Here is a 21,902-nt window from a genome sequence, read left to right on the forward strand (position 1 = left end):
TTTCGATTCAGTGCACACCAGTTTCCTTATTACCCATTTATTGTCTTAGATCCCTTATTGGAGGAATAAATACATTCTGTCTTCCCATTCTGTTTCGGTAACAAAGTCCAGTGTAGTGTAGCACTTGCCTAGAGACTCTCCCCCTTTTCGGTGCCCACGGGGAAATTAGAGATGGGAGACCTGGAGCACCCTAGTATTATACAAAAGTATCCCTATCATTGTTTTAAGACATTCGTGCTGTATTATGCTGCAACCTGCCTTTAAATGGCAGGGATAAGAGGGAATGGTTTCAGAACCCCAGGAGAAATGCCCACAGCACCCACACAAGACCACAGGACATAGGCTCGCTCAGAGGGGTGAAGGAGGGCGGCCTGTATGAGCCCAGCGCGGAGTCCTTGCTATTTCCACATGCAGTCACTAGAGGGCGAGGCGCACAGGAAAACCCCACCTGGAGCCCCAGTCCCATCAGCCCTCAGTAGAGGTCACTCAGGTGGTTTGGGGAGGTACTTAGCCATCAGTGTCTACAGTTCCAGTACTTTCCCAAGGAGGGCAAACTCGATCAATATCATCAAGTAGGTCACAGGGTCTCCTGCCAGAAGTAGTTTCCAGCCAGCTTTGGAAGCAGCTGTCCCAAACTAAGCACAAAGGGAGGGCGAAAAGGGGTCACACTGATGCTGAGCACTTAATGTCTGTGCCTCAAGCTCTAATTTGAGCTTCACAAAACTCCTGTGGCAGGAGTCTCTGAAGGGAACTGAGGGAGATAGAGACTCATGTTAAATCCAGGGTCACGAAGGGGCACCTGGGTGGCTCAGTGGGTTAAAGCCTCTGCCTTTGGCTCGGGTTGTGATTCCAGGGTTCTGGGATCGAGCCCCGCATTGGGCTCTCTGCTCAGCAGAGAGTCTACTTCCTCCTATCTCTCTCTGCCTGCTTCTCTGCCTACTTGTGATCTCTGTCAAATAAATAAATAAAATCTTTAAAAAAAAAAATCTAGGGTCACGGAGCTAGGGTGTGAGGAGTGACCCCAAAGATTATGCCTTCCTTACTCAGGGTTCCCACCACTCACTCACGATTTCTATTTTCTTAAAATTATTTATTTGACAGAGAGACACAAAGAGGGAACACAAGCAAGGGGAGTGGGAAAGGGAGAAGCAGGCCTCCCACTGAGCATAGAGCCGGATGCGGGGCTCGATCCCAGGACCCTGGGATCATGACTCAAGCCAAAGGCAGACACTTAACAACTGAGCCACCCAGGTGCCCCTCACGATTTCTTTTGCAACAAAAATCTTTGCTTGACCTTTCCAGAAAGTCGTCCAACCTAGTGGCATCTCTGGAAAGGCTGGGCAGGATCTTTTCCGTTCCACCTGCAACCTTTTCTCCCCAACCTCCCCCCGGCCCCCTATTTCCCTACCTACTCCTCTCTTGACCAGCTTGTAAGGAAGCAGGAAACGTTACTCTGACATGGATTGAACCGGATGGGGGAGTGGATTGGTGTCTGTAAGCCCCCAACTTAGTCCAGTTAATAGAACTTTCCTTCTCTTCATGCTTTCATTAAAAAAAATTCACACGAATAAAACAGCTGGATAAAAAATATTCATTACCTGACAACCTTTATTGGAGAAGTGAAAGGAACTTTGAAACAGTGCTTTGTAAGGCGCATCATACAAGGCCTTTGTTTTCTATGTGTGTGAGGACGCTGCCCCAGTCCCGCAATCCCACTCGGCCACCCAGTTTATTAAGATGTCACCCTGGTTGGCCACAGAATGGTGGTAACACCTTAGCCAGTTTCACTTTTACATGGGCAGAATGACTAGAGAAGACACTGATACTTCCAAAGTCAGGCAGCCTGCTGAGGTCCCAGATCCTTGTCATCTGCATTGTACTCTCCCACAATGATCCCAGCTCATGTTTAATTTACATGCACAGAAACCTTGTGAGCCCCCACCCCGCCTCCAGTGTGGGTCACAGTCTGCTCCACTATGCTGAGATTTCCCACCCTTTCTCCACGATCTAAGAATCTTTTAAGGAGGATGAAAACAGAAACTAAACCGAGACGAGAATGCTGGGAAGATACAGATACACAAAAGGACAACCATGAGGTGGGGGGTGGTGAGAGATCGAGACAAGAGGTTCAACTATGCAGTCACACTGCCAATTTAGAAAGATGTTAAGAGACACACTAGATAAAAATAAAACCCATCTAGCTCCCTTCTTCCACAAGATATTTTAATGCAGCAAGCAAAAATACTACATCCTTCTTGTAGTAAGCACTATTAGTATTCAACACTTTAACATTTAGGGTGCATCACATAAAAACAAAGTCATATGCTTTTGCACAAATCAAAAAAATGTAGCAAATCAATAAAATGGCAAAATCAGGAGGAAAAATTCTAATTTTCCCTCAAAATACAGAAAGTTTTAGATTAATTTGTGGACAATAGACGTTTACGGCCCCATATAGAGCTTCTGTTGCCAATTGAAAAATGAAAAAAAAAAATCATCCTGACATAGGATGTTCCAACAGCCTAATTCACATATTAAAAAAAAAAAAAAAAAAAAAAAAAAGACAATTTATTCTACATTTAGTAAAATGTTTATTCAGGATGGTAACACAAGACAAATCATGCAAGAGCTCAGTAAAAACAAAACAAAAATCAGAGAGTATAAGGAATGGCAATTGGTTGCTGCCAATTAAGAAAAAAATGTAAATCATTTTACCACGTGAAAGTGATACAAAAACCCTTCTGAATCTGAGCAGGGACATGGCTGTAGTCATCTTTCGGAACTATTAATTCAAGTGATAGGTGACTAACTTGTGTTCCAGTCCTCAGAGGAGTAGAGTCCTATATCCAACCTGATCATTAATATCCCTCACACCCCACATTTAGACGGCAAGCGGCCCAGAAGCCCTGCCCCCCAAGTTCTCGGACACCCCTGGAACAATCTCAAAGTCACTCTTCTAAGCAAGAGAGTGGGGCAGGCACCTTTGGTGACTCTTAAACGAGACTCCATCTACATTCAGGATCTGAAAATTTTGGTAATGAAAACCATAAGCTTGTGAGTCATCCTTACCGGCCTTCCATGTAGTGTTGTGACGTCCAGGGAAGGATTTCCACATTCGGTGGGAAGAGATGTGAACGAAGATAGACCAGATTGAACATAGTGTCTCAGATTTCAAACAAATATAACTCATCTTTTGGCAAAAAATAAATATAGTGGAATGCAAATTTGATAGATGGAAGAATATATAATCTACCAACTGTCAAGGAGGACAATTTCATTGCAGACACAAAGAATCAAGAGTTTCAAAGAATTAAAAAAAAAAAAAAAGTTTGCACTTATTCCTCACAAAATCTTCACTTTTGGAACTACCCCAATTGAAGCTACACACTGAATTTATTAATACAGCATTAAGTTTCTTTGTGTAAAAAAATCTTTGTACATAGTAATAAAAAAAGATAAGGCAAGATGCATTAAACAGAAACCTTCTGGTTCTTTTCCTCTGGGTTCTTACAGAGCCACTGATCACTATCTGCAACGAAAGAGTTAAGTTTCTGATTTTCCGTTATCAAGCATCTTGTGCCTTTGCTGTGGTAAGAATTCTGTCCGAGCACCCTGAAGGACAGATGCTGGTGACGGTCTTTGGCACTTACGCTGGCAGACTGAGTTTCTTTCCCTTGAGTACTAGAATTTTAAAGAGAAGAAGAGAAAACAAAAGGTTACTGGTCTTGACAAGCTGATCATTTCCTTCTTCCTGTTCCTAGAGGTCTGTCACACTCACGACACTACAGAATAAGGCACAAGGAAAGTCTTTGGCACCAAAAGTTATTGGATTTTGGTGTCAATAAAAAAAGCCCCCTGAACTATGAGTATGTCACGTACTCATATACTGGAATTTTCTTCATGTGCCTTGATGTCACAGCAATTGAATTTAAGAAACACAAATTTGACTGAAACTGTCACTAAATTCACATTTTCTTCTCATTACTTTCTCCCCTAATCAACATATAGTAAAATATAACTGTTAATACGTACAGAGGTCTATGAAATTTGGGATGTTAAAAAAGAGAGAAAATATATATCCCCCTGTAGGTACCAATTCTACCATGAGGAACTATACTGTATAGCAAGGGTTCTTAGCCTGAGTCTGTGGTTGGGTTACAGGGGCTCCTGAATCCCCTAAAACTATAGGCATACATTTGTGTGTACATGCATTAATACGCCTTTTTTTAAAAAATGAGGACCACAGTTTTCATCAAATTTTTGTGGCATCTGCATGTCCTATATTCATATAAAAGTGAAAATATACATACACAAGGATACTCATCTAAGCACCGTTTTTGTTGTGTTTTTGTTTTTTGAGAGAGAGTGAGTGTGCGCAAGCTGGGGGGTGGGGGCAGAGGGAGAGAGAGAATCTTAAGCAGGCTGCACGCTCAGCGCAGAGCCCGACCCGGGGCTCAATCTTATGACCCTGAGATCGTGACCTGAGCTGAAATCAAGAGCTGGATGCTTAACCAACTGAGCCACCCAGGAGCCCCAAGCACTGGATTTTAATAGCAGAAAATCAGTAACAGCCTGAATACCCATAAACAAGGGGCTGAGTAAGTAAATTATGATATAATATACATAATGAAATATTCTATGACTATTGAAAACTATGTAGATTTCTATCTACTGACTTGAAAAACTGTGAATAGGGGAAAACAGATTATAGAACAGCATGTGTAGTTGAACTCACGTGTCTGTGCATATGCACATACACACACATATATGCATAGACCTATCTGGAATTACGTTTATCGAAACATTAACTACGATCATCTCTGAGTGGCAGGGTTTCAGGTGATTGTTTTCTGAATTATAAAAGCAGATTAAATTTCTTATAATCAAAATGTGCTATTACAGAAAAACAATAAAGCTACAGAAAAGAAAAAAAGCTGAAAACCCTGTGTTTTTTTGGAAATGTTTTTCTGAAACCAGCTGTGCTTGATGAGGTAGTGCCAGACTAGGACCATGCTGGGCCAGGGAGCTCCTAGAAACATGGGGCTGTGGGAACAAAGCAGGGAGGAGGCAGCCCGGGGTACCTTTTGTTATGTACAGGTAGAAGAAGTCGCAGTATAGAATAGTCTGGACAACGCCGGCCACCACAGCAATGAGGTCGAAGAAGCCCTCGAAGTAGAAGCGCCAGATCCAGTTGACGAGATAGAGGGCGCGGTAGAGGCCCAGGAAGAACAGGTAGTGGGTGGTGATGGTCTCCGCTTCCCCTGTCTTGCTGATCATGAACAGCTGAGGAAGGATAGCCACGGACTCCAGGTAGATGGAGAAGGTCCACAAAATCTGCAAGAGAGACCAGAGGCTTCAGTCGGCACCTAGCACCCACCACGAGCTCAAAGGAAATACTCCCGCTTTACTGTGGAGCAGCACGAAGAGCGAGGAGTCTGCACAACGGAGTACGAAACAGAATAAATCTCAGAAACGGGAGTGACACTAAAGAGGCACATTCCCAATGACAAGCTAGGTGACCCGGACACCTCTGCCTCCGTGACTCTTCGTGACCCATCTCTCCAACATTTCCTTCCCGGTACAATTTTCTGTGAATCTACCTATGTGTTTCTCCAGGGTAAGCTTGTTCCACTCCGAATCCAGGGTACTCTCTGTCAGGGGGCACGAGGCTGACAGGGCCTTCTATGCTCCCACTGCTGCTTTTCCTTATCAGCTGGTCTCCTTCACAGACTATCTCAATATTTCCACCATCTTTCTTAGTCTTTGGGCTTTTCTGGTGTGGTTAAATCAAAGGGATAAGTAATGCGAACTGTAATTATGCAAACATTCTGCCCAACGTGATTCACACGGACGACAGAAAGCTTTGCAGGTAGCCCTGGGAACATTCTGAATCCATGAGCAGCAGTTTCCCCAGGACGCTAAGGGAAGGGCGAGGCACCCAGGAGTGCAGGGCACCGCACAAACCACTTTTCCTCCACACCTGCTATATAGCAACACTGCTTAGGGAATTGGCACACAGTTATCAATGTGCAACAGCCCTAGGTGAAGAAGAAACAAAGTTGGGTCTGACTGCAGAGAAGACCATGTTCTTCAAGCACTGGGATGGGCAAGGCACTGTGTTTGCTACCACAGAAGTCGGTTTATTCTCTGGAGGAGAATCCAGCAATAATCTGTCAGCAGATGCCCAAAGAGCTGGGGGCTTAATGCCTGTCTGTGATTTATTTACACCAAATAGTGTATGCTGCACCAGAAGCTTGCCAAATCGCGAAACCAAACAAACCAGAACCACCCACATTACCTGCAAGCCCAAGTGTTTCCCTAAATAACCTCTCAACTAACCTCCAGAGGAGAGAAATCATGATTGACCAGGAAGGAGAGGCCTCCCACAGGGACCACCAGAAACTCCACTCGGAAGGTATCATGATTTCCGTCATAGGTCGCCTTAAATTTCATGTAGATCAGGTACACTGTGGCATAGGAGCAGGCAATGTAGATGAGCTAAGGACAGAAGAAAAGCACAGGTCATCCTTACTTTACAACGGCTCCAACGGCCTTGGCTTTCTACAGCATCCACATGTTCACAAAAGCAAGATCTTTTTCCTTAGCTTCTTTATTTCAAAATTTAAATACAATAAAGTTCACTTCTGGGAGTACATAGTTCTACTAGTCATATAACCACCACCACAATCAAGACACGGAATAGTCCTATCACTTGACCCTCCCACCAGAAACCTCCCTCATGCTGCCCCTCTGTAGTCAAGCCATTCCCCGAGGCCCCACCTCTGGAGATAACTGATCTTCTCCTTTTTTTTTTTTTTCCTTTTTGGATAACTGATATATTCCTGGTCCCTGCAGTTTTTGCCTTTTCCAGAATACCAAATAAATGGAATCCTACAGTATGTCCCTGTAAGACCGGCTTCTTTCAAGTACCATAATGCATTCTCGATGCAACCACATCATTGCGTGTATTAATGACTGGTTCCTTTTTACAGCAGTGAAAGGAGGACTGCACTGTGCAGGTGAACCACAGTGTGTTCGTCCACACACTAGCTTCGGACAGGTGGGCTGGAATTGCTGTCAGCTTGGGGAACAGCGGAAAAAGCTGCTATGAACCTTTATGCCCACGCATTTGTATGAACTGAACTTTTCATTTCTCTTGGGTAAGTACCTGGGAATGGGATTGCTGGATCATATGTTAAAAGTGTACCTTTAACTTTATAAGAAACTGCCAAAGAATGTATTTTTAATCTCACTTAAAAAACAACAACAACAACAAAAAACAAACAAAAAAACAACTATTAGATAGCAGGTTAGGGAAAAAAAACCACCAAGTTCAGTGGAGTTCAAAACCAGTACACTTCCCTCCGGCATGAGGGTATTTCTTAGCCAGCGCTTTTCTTCTCCTTTTTATTTGACAGAGGCAGACAGTGAGAGAGGGAACACAAGCAAGGGGAGTGGGAGAGGGAGAAGCAGGCTTCCCTCCGAGCAGGGAGCCCAATGATGGGGCTCCATCCCAGGACCCTGGGATCATGACCTGATCCGAAGGTAGAAGCTTAAGGACAGAGCCACCCAGGTGCCCCTTTTCTTTTCTAAGATGTATTTATTTATTTGAGAGAGAGGGAGGGAGAGCAAGAAAGAGTGAGGGGAGGGGCAGAGAGAGAGGATCTCCAGCAGACACTTCAACAAGTGGGGAGTAAATCTCACAACCCATGAGATCATGACCTGAGCTGAAACCAAGGGTTGGAGGCTTAACCGACTGAGCCACCCAGGCGCCACTAGCTCCTGCTTTTCTAAAGAAAAGACACAATGTAACTCACGTTTAACTTTACAATGATCAGTTTTACCTACACTGTGTTACTTTAATACAGAACATTAAGATCATTCTATGAAATTTTGTCTGGCAGCATACCAAAAGCAAAACCAAAAGTAAGGGATAACTTGTCAAACACTGCCACCTACAAGGGAGCTCACATAGCAGTGCAGTGTTCAAAGGCTTACAGTCAAGTTATGTTCTTTCATATTCAAAAGGTCAAACACCATATAGTCACGTGACCCAAAGGAAAAGTCTGTTATTCTGAAATTACAGCAATTTTCAGAATGCAGAATTTTAGGCCCAAGAACCAAAGGGCCGTTTGAGTCTCTGAACGGAAACAAGTGGGATATTAGTCGAGCTACCCGGTACTACTCCTTCAGAAAAGTTATTGAAACTTAATGAAACTTAATGAAGACGTCTAGGCCAATGACTTATCAGGAAAATGAGAGCAATCATCAAGCCCTCCTATGCTTAAAAACAAAGTAAAGATACTAAACTATCCCTAGCACCTCATCATGGAGTTATATTTGCAAATAAATAGTTGGCAAGGTATTAAAGTTGTTGGTCATACTCAAACTACAAAAAAAAAAAAAAATTGACATTAACACCTTATATTGTTAGAGTTCTCTCAACATACAAATATATGTATACATGGATATGAATAAAATAACATATAATCTACATGTATCAATAAAATACATATACATTTACACAGAGTCTCTTCCAGCACAACAAGCAGCCAAGGCATGCGATATAGCCAGGGGTCCCTCCCCAGCGCCTGGAACATGGCCGGCCAAGATTCTGTCCATAAAGGCTTAGGCGACCACGGGAGTAAGCAGCTGCTTTCCCCCTCTCCCTGTGCTTGGCATTTAAAGTCAAAGCAATGAGGACATAAAATTTGGCTCTCACTCCTCAGATTTTCAGGACATGCTGGAAAACCAGAACCACAAGAAGGATTCTTCTGGAAGCCAAGTATCCTGAGGGCCACGGAGGAGGTTCTTGCTCACATGCTTGTAATACTGGCAGTTTTAACTTGCCTGGACAGCAAGCAGGGACCTATCCGTGTTAAGCAGGCTCATTATTTCCTGGACACGAGGCTCCGGTCACTTAGTGATGAAGAATGAAATGATTCTGGGTAACTCAAGTCTGTTTCTCAGTAAAGACCACAGACCCAAATATGGCTTTGTCTACTCTGACCTGTGCTTATAAAAAATGCTTTGTAAGTACAACACCAAGAGGCCTCAGGTTAAACGTGACACCCTCAGCGGGCCTACAATAATCCAGTGCCTACAGCACCGCCCCGCACGCGGGTGCTCAGAAAGCTGTGCAGAACGAATGAATGAAAGAAAGGAGATGCCTTTCTTTCATGCTCTGAGAGTGCCATACTCCCCCCTCCCGGCACCCATCGCAAACTGCCGTCACCCACTGAGTACTGGGATGATCAGTCTACTCTCCCCAGCCAGACACAAAGTCTTCTGCTTGTTTGCGGCCCCGTCCTCAGCGCTAGGGAAGTGCCCGGCGCTTTGGGTGCTCAGTATTAGTTCAAGGACCGTGCGAAACCGAGGCCTCGGCGAGCGGGAAGCATGCGCCCCCTCGGGTCCACAAGATGTGAGGTGGTACGCAAACACCCTGCGTTTTAGTAACTATAGGTTTTCATGTGGATTCTGAAAAAACAGAAGGACACCGAAGCCACGGATACTAACGCTTAGGACAAGCTAAAAGGTTTTAGAGACACGTTAAACAAGTTATGGTACAGCTGTTATTTAGGCATGGAAGGAGTAACAAAGATGGCACACAAAGAAGTTTACAGGACATGGAATTCGCAGGAAAAGAAAGAAAAGAAGTAGAAGCCTACATATGCCCCTCCCACAACAGCGAAACGAGGTACTGCAGCGAGGAGCCCCAGCTTTCATTCCTCATGCTGAGCCACCCTGCTGGGTCTCCCAGGGAGTCTGTAATTTCGCACGGCTTGAAAACATAATAGTTATCCCTCTTTCTTACAGGGTTATCAAGAGCTTTAGAAGTTTATCATACTCAAGGAACTTAAGGTTAAAAAATCTCTAACTGCAAAGCACTTTAATTAAACAGATACTCCTCTGAAACAGAAAATGCGCTTAATGATAACGCTCTTCCCACTTCTATGTACAAGGTGGCCTAAAAGTGCTTAGGTCGAGAACAGCATGTTTAGACATTATTCTAGAAGATGTCTAAGTACACAACTGACACAAACTTAATAGTTCCCACAGGCCCACGAATTATGGATAAAATGCATTCCAATTGGATGCCATACCATACCTTCATAGATGTATTATACAATGAAATAAATGAAGTAAAAAGGTCCAGGTAACGAGTTGTGAAGACCAGTGCAAAGAGAAGCTGGCTTTTTCCAGAAATACCTAAGGAAACAAAAGGAAAGTATTAGAAAAGCCTCTCTTAGAGAAGCTGAACCCTTCCCGCAGAGAACACTACAGGAAGTGCAGATATGGAAAGCGGGCTCCAGGGTCAGAGGCTGCTATCTGGGATGACTTCATAAATGAGGACAGCCGTCGTTTTCCTTTCGCTTTACATTCTTGAACATGCTCCTTGGGGGAGGCTCTAAGAACCCTGCAGTCTCATCACGCTGGGGGACTTGCCTCGATCATGCCAACACCAATACGCCAGGATGTACTGTTCAAATGAGTATTTTTCTTTCCTTTTTAAAAGATTTTATTTATTTATTTATTTATTTATTTATTTATTTATTTATTTATTTATTTATTTGAAAGAAAGAGAGAGTGCAAATGGGGGAGGAGCAGAGGGAGAGGGTCCAAGCAGACTCTGCCCCGACACCGGGTTCGATCTCACGACACCATCATGCCCTGAACCAAAATCAAGAGTTTGGACGCTCACAGACTGAGCCCCCCCAAGTGCCTCTGAATGCTGTATTTTCCAAATATATATTTTAGGTAAGAATAATTTTACTCCTTCTGCTGATACTAACTTGCTTGCTAGCTTTAGCATCTTTCTTTCCACTTTACAACAATGTCTCTCAAGACGACAAACCTTCACGGCCTTGGGGTCTCATCTGATCACGGAGATAAGGAACCCAGTGAGGAACACTGCGCCCGTAACAGTGAGCAGTAGTAACAGTGAGCAGTAACGCGGTAACGTCACTCCCTAGAGCAGTGGTATGGCCTCCCAAGGTAACTTATTTTGTAAAGGTGCATTTCTTGGACAGGTTAAGATTTTTAAAAACTCCATCTCTTAGATTCATCACAGCCATAACAATGTTGCTCTGGATGCCACGGCAACAAGAGGGTGGGAACCTACTATGACAGTCCTCAGAAGCAGCAGTCTTTAAAAAAAAACAAAAACCAAAAAACCAAAAACAAAAAACAGAAAAACAACCACCACCACCAAAACCCCACCCCAACAACAACCACCTTAAATCTGCTCCCACCTCCAACCACCAGCCCTCCTCCAGAGCACTGTTGCAGCACGTGGAGATCATCTGCGGAAGTGTCGAAGGTCACGTAGTGTGTGTAGTCAGCTTTTCTGACATCTATATTTGGCCAAATATTTTTGTGACAAAGGATGTGAACTATGGGTTTCAGATGACAATTGAGCAAATTTATGAAGGAAACAGAATCTGACTACCCAGTCAGAATCCACCCACCTTCCTCTATGTTGCAAACTTCACACCATTAAACATTTCAGTAAGCATGTATTTTGCAGAAATGTTGCTGCACCAAATTATTAGCAACAGTCTTACAGAATGTGGAAATTACACTGTTTTTAAATGATATTTTACAACATAATTTTGTGGCTTGTTGAAACTAAAAGCCGGGATACAAGAACGTTACTTTCTTTTCTTTCTTTCTTTTTTTTTTTTAAGATTTTATTTGTTTATTTGACAGAGAAAGAGAGATCACAAGTAGGCAGAGAGGCAGGCAGAGAGAGACAGGGGAAGCAGGCTCCCTGCTGAGCAGAGAGCACAATGCAGGGCTCTGATCCCAGGACCCTGAGATCATGACCTGAGCCGTAGGCAGAGGTTTAACCCACTGAGCCACCCAGGCGCCCCAAGAATGTTACTTCCTACATATGAATAATTGCAGTTCTCGTCTATTCACAAAAATACCTAAACAAAACCTGAAGAAAAAGTTGACTCTCTCCTTCTGGATCAATCAATAGTAACCAATTTCAAAGGTGGAGATACAGACAGTTTGCTCCTTTTAGTTTTCCCCAGTAATGGGGAGCTTTTTTTCTTATCAGAGATCAGTGTTCCAAAGGAGAACAATGAGGCTGCCAGGCACATAGAGACATGGGAGAGAGAGAGAGATGAGATGAAGGGGAAAAGGACAGGGAGCATGCAATTCACATGTGGTATTTGTTGAAGCTTTGAGAGAAAAATTCCCAGTTCCTTTCCCATCTGGTTCTTTCCAATATTTTATTTTTTTATTATTATTTTTCAAAGATTTTATTTATTTATTTGACAGGGATCACAAGTAGGCAGAGAGGCAGGCAAAGAGAGGGAGAAGCAAAGAGCCCAATGCAGGGCTCAATTCCAGGACTCCGGGACCATGACCTGAGCCCAAGGCAGAGGCTTTAAGCCACTGAGCCACCCAGGCACCCCTCCGGTATTTTAAAGATTTTTTTTTTTTTTTTTTTTTTGGACAGACAGATCACAAGTAGGCAGAGAGGCAGGCAGAGAGAGAAAGGAGGAGGAGGCAGGCTCCCTGCTGAGCAGAGAGCCCGATGCAGGACCCTGAGACCCAGGACCCTGAGATCATGACCTGAGCCGAAGGCAGAGGATTTAACCACTGAGCCACCCAGGCGCCCCTCCGGTATTTTAAATAAAAAAAATTATAGAATACATACAGGCAAATCTGTTATAAAGGCTTTATTCTAATGGAACTTCGGAAGCCATACAGATTTGCGATTTTTCCTCATTTTCAGCATTCTTAGACTACAAACCCAGGACTATCGTATCGCTTTTACCACTCCCTTTGAGACCCAACTCACACACCACTTTCTCGGGGAAGTCATCTTTGAAGACACCTCCCCCTTGGTGATGTTTATTCATCCAGCAAGTACATAATGGGGACTTCCCACCAGCTGCTGCCCTAGCTCCTAGTTTGGTCTTACAAAATACACTGCGATTATCTGGTTGCCTGTCTTCCCACTTTTTTCACGACAGACACAGATCTCCAAAGGCTAGGGTCATGTCTTAACGCATTTTGTATTCTCTGTGCTCAGCTCTGGGCCTGACACACAGCAGGGCTAAGAAAATATTTGCCGAATGAATGAACAAATGGTCCCCAAAAAAAAGGAAAAAAGAGAATTCATTTTATTTTCATGTCATGAGGTAAATTCTCATTTTGTGGTATTTTGGGATAACATTTCCAAAGAGTATCTAAGTCATACTGTGTCCCTATGACCGTAAATAGGCAATGGTCTTTGGGCTCTGCCCTAATTTACTGCCAACCAGAGGGTGGGAGAGTCCCCTGAGCAGGAGAGGAGCGAGAGACAGGCAGTAAGTGGCCTGTAGCTTGTCTCATGGTGCAGAATCCACACAGGACCTGCCATGCTGGAAATCTAAGTGCGCTTATACAGCTCTACGCTAGTCTTCCCGGTCTGGAATCCCGATCAGGAAGCAGCAATTTCTTCCTTTAAGACAGAAAAATTGTCCTGTCTTCACAGATGGCAGAGATCCCAGCTGAGGCCAGAGAGGGCAGGGGCAGGAATCTCTTTCCGGGAGAGAACCTAGTCACTTTCTCCCTGTTTGGGACCAAAGCATGTGAAGGCCGGCAGTTAGCAAGCCATCAAGAATATTCATTCTAGGGGCGCCTAGGTGGCTCCGTGGGTTGAGCCTCTGTCTCTGGTTCAGGTCATGATCTCAGGGTCCTGGGATTGGGCCCCACATCGGGCCCTCTGCTCAGCAGGGAGCCTGCTTCCCCGACCCCCACCTCTCTCTGCCTGCCTCTCTGCCTACTTGTGATCTCTCTCTCTCTGTGTCAAATAAATAAATAAAATCTTAAAAAAAAAAAAAAAAAGAATATTCATTCTAGGTCGCTCAGTCGGTTAAGCAGCTGCCTTCGGCTCAGGTCATGATCCCAGGGTCCTGAGATTGAGTCCCACATCGGGCTCCCCATTCAGCAGGAAGCCTGCTTCTCCCTTTCCTTCTGCCTGCCGCTCTGCCTACTTGTACTCTCTCTCTCTCTCTCTCTCTGTCAAATAAATAAATAAAATCTTAAAAAAAAAAAAAAAAGAATACTCATTCTAAATGTTTCTGAAATGGCCATCCCAATACCAAATGCACCAAATATTTATATTAATGAGTATACCATTTTAAATGGAAATCAGTCATTAAACCCAACACCATTTCTGTCATTTCCCATTGGGCCAAGTTAGGTTTAATACAATCCTACAACTATACACTACAGTGTGTATTACTTTACATCATGCTGCAGTTTGAAAGTTGCATTTCTTTTATCTCCAGGGGTTTACAGAACAGAACCCCCGACCAAAGAGAAAAGCCTTTCACAACTTGTTTTTGTCCTAGTAACAGCGGGGCTGCAAGCAAGTTCTGCAAGCCAGACCGCCAGGACAGTCGGCACTGTCAACCGGGCGGCATTCAACAAGGGCCCCGGGCGCCATACTCCAACCCACTGTCCCTAAGGACGTGGATACTCTCGTAAAGACCATTAACAGGGGCCGCGTGGGGGGCTCAGTGGGTTAAAGCCTCTGCCTTCCACTCAGGTCATGATCCCAGGGTCCTGGGACCAAGCCCGTGTCGGGCTCTCTACTCAGCAGGGAGCCTGCTTCCTCCTCTCTCCTCTCTCTCTGCCTGCCTCTCTGCCTACTTGTGATCTCTGTCTGTCAAATAAATAAATAAAATCTTTAAAAAAAAAAAAAAAAAGACTACTAACGGTGCCTGGAACCAGAAGCCTAAGAGTCAGGAGCTGACTTATAACACAGCTCTTGTGACTTAGGAAAAGAGAGGCTCTGGAGCCAGACAGACTGGGTTTAAGCTCAGCCCCTGAACACACACACAGTAAGCCTGGGCCCATTACATACATTGCGCCCCACCCACAACCTCACTTTCTGCATCTGTCTGATGGGAACAAATTATGACAACTTTGTGGGACTGTTAAAGAAAAAGTGCTCTATACTATACCTGCCACAATGGAAATGTTTGATAAATGACAGTTCTTACTAGGTACTGTTTCACTGTTTTTTCTTGTTTTCAAAGAAATCCATGCTATTTAATTAAAAATTCCAACTGGGCTAAAATATATGGAAAAAAACACAAAAGGACCTTTTGACATCCCTCCCACCTCCATTTTAAATGAAACTTTCCAGGCTTTTCAAAAGCCAGGGTGGCTCAGTCAGTTAAGAGGCTTCCTTTGGCTCAGGTCATGATCCCAGGGTCCTGGAACAGAGCCCCACATCGGGCTCCCCGCTCAATGGAGAGCCTGCTTCTTCTTCCTCTCCCTCTGTCTGCCACTCCCCCTACTCTATCAAATAAATAAATAAAATCTTTTAAAAAAAGCTCCTTTTCTATATGTATTTGTATCTGCACCTGCATATACATTTACCCGTTAAAATGGGGTCATAGAATCTTTTGCTTTACAACTTGCTTTAAAAAAAAAAAAAACGAACATTTTATTTGAGAGAGAGAGTGAGAGAGCAAGAGAGCACAAGCAGGGGGAGCAGCAGAGGGAGAGGGAGAAGCAGCCTCCCTGCTGAGCAGGGAGACTGATCCAGGGATTGATCCCAGGACCCTGGGATCATGTCCTGAGCCAAAGGCAGATGCTTAACCAGCTGAGCCATCCAGGTAGGCCCCTATAATTTGCTTTTTTATCTTAACCTCTCAGATTTATCTTCCCCTGTTAACACTTCCAGTTCCTTCTTGTTAATAGCTGCACAGTGTTCCCACAGTGCAATCATACCACATTTGTGCAACCGCTCCATTAACGGACATTTGGGTTGTTTGCAATTTTGTTTTTATGAATACTACACAAACATCCTTTTATCTATAAACAGTGTTCTATAGTTATTTAGGTACAAGGAACATCTTTATACTTACAGATAGTTAACTTATAGATAGTTAACCTCTTCTTTTTTCACCCAGTAAGGAAACAATGGTATGCATTGCTGTTTTACCATCAGAGTTCCTAACTATAGTGAGCCTGGGCATTCACACTTAATGGGCCTTTTTTTTTTTTTTTTTTTTAAAGATTTTATTTATTCGTCAGAGAGAGAGAGAGAGAGAGTACACACAAGCAGGCACAGAGGCAGGCAGAGGCAGCGAGAGAAGCAGGCTCCCTGCCGAGCAAGGAGCCCAATGCGGGACTCGATCCCAGGACCCTGGGATCATGACCTGAGCCGAAGGCAGCGGCTTAACCAACTGAGCCACCCAGGCATCCCCTTAATGGGCTTTTTGCTATTCTTCTGTGAACTGCCAACTTTGCCCATTTTCCTATCCTTTCTTTTTTTTTAATTTGTAGGAGTATTTTATTATGTGTGTTATGTATATTATGTGTCTTATGTATGTGAGCTTTTTCGTTGCTTAGATATATTGCAGATTACTTCTCTCAGTTTACTGTCTTTTAACTTTGATGACATTCTGAATCAGTAAGTTAATTTGGGGAGATGAATCATCTTGCCTCCTTACCAGCCTATCTGGTCCTATTCAGAACCACGGTTATAAAGATATGTTCAGGTCATCTTCTATGTCCATTAACAAAGTTTCAGACTTTTCTTCACAGAGGTCTTACATACACCTTGCTGGGAAGTCATGGGAGCCTTCCCTGGGATCCTTCTAGCCACTTCACATCCACAGGATTTACTGCCTACATTTAATACCCTTTATGTTCATCTTTTTATATATGTCTTATTATTTCAAGTAAATTACAACTTTCTTCAAACCAGAGACTTTGCTAGCTACAAGGTGCTTCTCTGAATTGCAATCCTAGTGCTTTGCACACAATGGGTGGCCAACAGATGTTCGAGAGCAATGATTAGCCAACAGACTGGCACTCAAAAGAACAGAGGAGACAGCTGCTACAAAGAGTGAGCTGGGAATGTGATACAATAGCTTCCTGACCTCAATAAAAGATGAGATTTTGTATTCAAAATTATATGCTGTCCAATTATGAGAAATGGAGGGGACGCTGGATGTTCCTGTCATGTTTGGAAGGATAAAAAGTCTACGACAAAACCAACATAACAACACCTAACAACAATCAAAGCAAAGGAGGGGAGAGACTAGGAGAGGGCGCCTGGGAGTGACGGATCTCAAAAGGACTCCACTAGTAATTTAAACACAATAGATACAGCACTATTAATAACTATCAGCCAGCCTACAGAAAAATGTTGCTAGAAGTTCTTCATCTACATACCAAGGCTTGTTCTCCCAAGGCTATCCAGGTCAGTGTTTAGGACAAGGACAAAGTGATAACTTGAACGTTCTGTGGATCCAGCTGCAGCAACAGTTCAGGGATCTGAGAAAGTCACACTTCAACTGGGCACCCCTTTGTAATGACAACAGCAGACAAAGAGCTAAACCAAGATCAGCTCTCCTGTCCTCACATTAAAACAGGCCCTTTAAGGTGGCCATCCTCAAATCAGATGGTCAGGAAAACAGAATCTGCAGCTTCCTCACTAATCTGCCTCATCCCTTACCCTAAGGGAAAAAAGCCCCATGGTTCCGGCTGCAGGGATGTTCAAAACAGGTGCCCAAATCCTAAAATGAACCCTAATACCAGTATTGTCAAAGTGAGAAACACAACCTGAACGTACAAGTCTCTTATTCCAGTTATTTGAGAAACTCATATCGAATTCTTACTCTTTCAAAAGCCTCTAAACAACTTTCATAATTTAGAATGGAAAAACAAAGCAGCCAATCAAATTTAGCATTTAATTATGAATAAATGATCTCGGTGATTTTGATTTCTAAAAGGCCAGGAAATCTCATGTATAAGAACTAAAATGATCCTAAATCTGACAAAGAGAATAGTTTAATAAGTGCTACAGGTTAACTGTTGGGATACTTGACAAACACACAACCCATCTTGACAAACATACCTACCTTCCTTACTATTTTGGCTGAAGTATTTTCTGTTTTCCTAAATGCTCCTAAATCTCTCAAATGAAGATAGTGAATATAAAAAAATAAACAAAACAAGGGCGCCTGGGTGGCTCAGTGGGTTAAGCCTCTGCCTTCGGCTCGGGTCGTGATCCCAGAGTCCTGGGATCGAGTCCCGCATTGGGCTCTCTGCTTGGCAGGGAGCCTAACTCCCTCCTCTCTCTCTCTCTCTGCCTACTTGTGATCTCTCTCTGTCAAATAAATAAATAAAATCTTAAAAAATAAAATAAAATAAAATAAACGAAACAGCAAACCCTCTCACTTTCTCCGCATTACTCAAGGTTCCCTTAAGAATTTTATACGTGGAGGTATACTAGCTTCTCCCCCAATATCTTAGTTTAGATACCTGTTTAAGACACAGCATGCTTCAATACTTAAGGACTTGACAGAGAACAGGATTCTGAGAAATACACAAAAGAAAATGAAGATACTCATACAAAAATTATGGAGCAAAAATCAGGACAAAAGTAACATTTTCTGAGTGAGGGTGGACGAAATGGGTAAAAAAGGTACATACTTCCAGTTATATAATAAATTAAGTCCTGGGGATGTCATGTATAGCAGGATGACTATAGTCAGTAACACGATATTACATATTTGAAAGTTGGGTAGAGAATAGATCTTTAAAGTTCTCATCACAAGAAAAAAAATGGCTAACTATGTGTGGTGATGGATGTTAACTCACTGTGGTGATCATTTCACAACATATACATATATCAAATCATTATGTTGTACACCTAAAACTAATACAATGTTATATGTCAATTATATCTCAATAAAGCACATGGCGGTGGGCACATTTCCTGAGTGTAATGAAAAAGATGACCTAAACTACTAGTCTGGCATCAGAGTTTAAACTAAAATTACTTTGGCCAAAATAGATACTGATTCAAAATCCTTAACTGTGATTAGATTGCTTGTGTTTCAATCCTGGCTCTACCACTAATTTCCCCATCTCCTTTCAGGCTCAGTTCCCTCCTCCACAGAATGGGGACAATAGCACCTAGCTCTTAAGATCATTTTAAAGACTAGGTGGAAAAAGCTACGTAAAGCATTTAGTGCACTACCTAGCACACAGCAAGCACTTAATCATCAGCTGTCACAGTTGCCACAATTACTTTTCTATAATTGGAAAACTTAGGACTGAATCTCTCAGAATGTGTACAAAATGATAGATCATCCCCAAGCCAGACAACACCGGGTTCAGTACATGGACTTTGGAACATCCATTTTGACTGCTCAAAGGTCTCTTGTTTTTGCTTACTTCCTCGATCTCAGGTACGTTCTGGGGAGATAGGTGAGTCCTAAAGACAGCAGTCAGTGATGTGGGGTGTTACTCTAGATATGGAAATCTTTAGAAACTGATCAGGGAAATGGGATCTCTGCCACCTAGGTAGATCCATCCATCTTTTACTGCCTCTGCAAAAATTAAGCTCTCGAACATGGCATCAAAAAGAAGTTTAAAGAGGACACTGCATTTCAAGAAATCATCTAAAAAATTGCCCCTCCGAAATTTTTACGGTTAATGAAATGTAAAACTTCACAGTTGTTATATGGGAAAGATTTGTCCCACTGCCTCCCAGCAATGCATGCATGAAATGTGTACTCCAGAGGAGGGAGTCGCCAACTCACTGGTGACGTGGAGTGAGGAATTACAGGAGACCACATGAGACCTCGGCGAGCCCCGGAGCCGCAGATTTAAGAGAACCCGTTATTAGCTGGAGGCACTTAGGAGTTCAACTAACTAGTTCGTTTTTCAAAGCAGCACTGACGGTCCCCAAGAAATTCACTTAGGAACCTCCTCACACTTCCTCCCGCGGCGGCCGTGATCATGAACCCCAGAGCTGGGGTGAAGCCCACAGAACTCTAGGGTCAGACCTGACGCGACACCCTAACCCAAAGGCCAGTCCTTGAAGAGGCAGGGTAGCGAGCGGGGTGACCTCCCGCTCCCGCTCCACCTCCCGGGCTGGCCTGGCTGCCACGTCAGGCCGAGCGGGCCGCGGTCCTGCCCATCCTCCTCCCTCCCGTCCCATTGATTCGCGGGCTCCCAGCACCTCCGGACCCGCCGCCCAGGCGCCCCGGCGCCCAGGCGCGCGGAGCTAAGCCCATCAGAGCCGAGGGCACCGGGGCGAGCCTGCCGGACTCCCCCGGCCCCCGCCCCATCCAAACTTTTCAGACTGAATGGGGTCCCGCGTATTCCGGCTGGCGCCTCCCCCGCCCCGACAGCTCAAGTTCGGGAGCCCACCCAGCGCCCAGCGGGGCCCAGCGCCGCGACACCCCTCCCGGCCTGCGCGCCCACCCCGAGGGGCCGCAGGGCAGGGTCCTCCCGCCCCACGCCCGGGCCGACCCCCCGCCGGGCCAGCCGAGGGGGTGTGTCGGGCGCCGCAGGCCCGCGGGCCGTGGGGCGGCCGACGTCCGCGGCTCCGCGGGGCGACCCGGCCTGGCGCCCGAGCCTCTCCAGGACCTGGCCCGCCGCTCACCGGCGCAAGAGCGCGTCTTCCAGATCTTCAGCAGCAGGATGACGATGGCCGCCAGGTGGGACAGGTCCCCCGTCAGCCGGAAGATGTTCATGGCGGCAGCGGTCGGCGCGGCGGCCCGGGGCTCGGCAGCTCAGGCGGCGGCGGCGGCAGCGTCGGCCCCTGAGAGGAAGCGGCGATAATGGCGAGAGCGGGCGCGACGTGGCCAGGGACGTGGCCGAACTGCCGGCGCGCGCGGGGTAGTCTGGGAGAGGGGAGGCCGCTGCCAGGCCCCGCCCCTGCCCCGCCCCTTAAAGGGGACGCGCCCAGCGTAGCCCCGGTCTGAAGTGACGGCTCAGGGACTCCCTCCGCAGGACCCCGACCCCTCCCCAACTTCCCCCTGCCGGTTTCCGGCTTCCCCTCGGGTGCCAGCGATTTCCTTTAATTTTTGAAATGACACTCCCTTGTGAGAGATTTTCCCCCGCACCCCATCTTAAGAGCTCTGTAGGCTTACTGGATGAAAAAGTGTAAGAGGAAAATGAGTCATGTGTCCATAATTGTATAAGCTGGATAATTGCACCTATTCACGCAGGAGAGAATTTCCATTTTGACACAGAGAACTCACTTACCCTTTCACAATTTTACTGGCTGCAAGGATTTTTTTGCAGACCAGCTTCTGGCCCTCTATTCTGCACAACTTGTTTCTCTCTCACAGAGATGTGCGCCCCCCCTCTCCCCGCCCCGCCACCACTCCGCATCTCAGATACACTTGCAAGAAAGAGCTTGCTGCCCAGGTGTAGGAAGTGTGGTCAAGATCCGGCAGTCAGTGTCTTCTAGGCTGATCTCACCTATTGGGGGGGCACCTCATCCAAGGTCACCCCTTCCATGGGGCAACCCATATCTGCTTCCGGTGACTGAGTGAGCTGGAGGTAAAGGCTTGGCCAGTTCACTTGGGACATTCTAGCAGACAACACTTAGTCCAGAACTCCCATCCTGTGGCCGGAGCTTTGCTGGGCCTGTGTGACCATTTGGCTTCTCCATGCCCTGTCCTGTTTCTCCTTCTTCCTTCCACAGGTATAGATTTCCTGTCATTCCTCGACCTGTCTTGGCAGTGGCTGCTTCTGGAGAACCCATCCCGCGACAGTTGGAACAGGGAGGGGTGCCAGAAAGCGGTGATTAGAATGTGGGATTTGGAGCTGGCTGGAGGTGGCTACCCCATTGGGGGGTGGAGCACAGACAGCCCCTAGCAGAAAGGAGATATTCAGTTATGAAAACTTTAACTTGCCCAACCAAAATGAGTCTGTTATGTCAAAGGTAGGGCCTTGGTTGAAAACACCTGGAATCCAGGTACATAGATATATGAGCAGAGGCCTCGACCATGTCTAGCTCCCAGGGCTACCCTAAAACTTTTGAGCCTGCAGCAATGGCCCATTCCCCACCCTCCCCCAAGAACTAGCATTCCCTGGAGCTGGAAGGCCATGCAAAGTCCTCTCCGCACCAGGCA

At 45.2% G+C, this 21,902-nt stretch overlaps 1 protein-coding gene across 2 annotated transcripts; it reads right to left on the minus strand.

Annotated features, from left to right (window-relative positions):
• Window positions 1-1,590: 1,590 nt before the first annotated feature.
• LOC111145778 (KDEL endoplasmic reticulum protein retention receptor 2) lies at window positions 1,591-20,618 on the minus strand. Of its 2 annotated transcripts, XM_022500976.1 has the most exons (5): window positions 20,423-20,612; window positions 10,109-10,209; window positions 6,340-6,498; window positions 5,082-5,334; window positions 1,591-3,681 (listed from the first exon to the last, which is right to left on the minus strand). In XM_022500976.1, exons 1-5 carry the CDS (start codon window positions 20,511-20,513, stop codon window positions 3,647-3,649), a joined length of 639 nt encoding a protein of 212 aa, XP_022356684.1. In that variant the 5' UTR covers window positions 20,514-20,612; the 3' UTR covers window positions 1,591-3,646. The 2 variants fall into 2 exon arrangements, with proteins under 2 accessions (XP_022356684.1, XP_022356685.1); XM_022500977.1 differs by lacking the exon at window positions 5,082-5,334 and having other exon boundaries at window positions 20,423-20,618.
• Between the last annotated feature and the right edge of the window lie 1,284 nt (window positions 20,619-21,902).

Source organism: Enhydra lutris, unplaced genomic scaffold, assembly GCF_002288905.1.
Source record: "Enhydra lutris kenyoni isolate GAN:26980312 unplaced genomic scaffold, ASM228890v2 scaffoldscaffold13, whole genome shotgun sequence".
Taxonomy (NCBI): Eukaryota; Metazoa; Chordata; class Mammalia; order Carnivora; family Mustelidae; genus Enhydra; species Enhydra lutris.

What these genes read in the sequence shown, in the direction of transcription:
- LOC111145778 (XM_022500976.1), bottom strand. Translation starts at nt 20,513, where the DNA reads ATGAACATCTTCCGGCTGACGGGGGACCTGTCCCACCTGGCGGCCATC. An exon ending in GAAGACGCGCTCTTGCGCCG is followed by an intron (nt 10,210 to 20,422) that starts GTGAGCGGCGGG and finishes TTGTTTCCTTAG; the next exon opens with GTATTTCTGGAAAAAGCCAG. An exon ending in TGTATAATACATCTATGAAG is followed by an intron (nt 6,499 to 10,108) that starts GTATGGTATGGC and finishes TTCTGTCCTTAG; the next exon opens with CTCATCTACATTGCCTGCTC.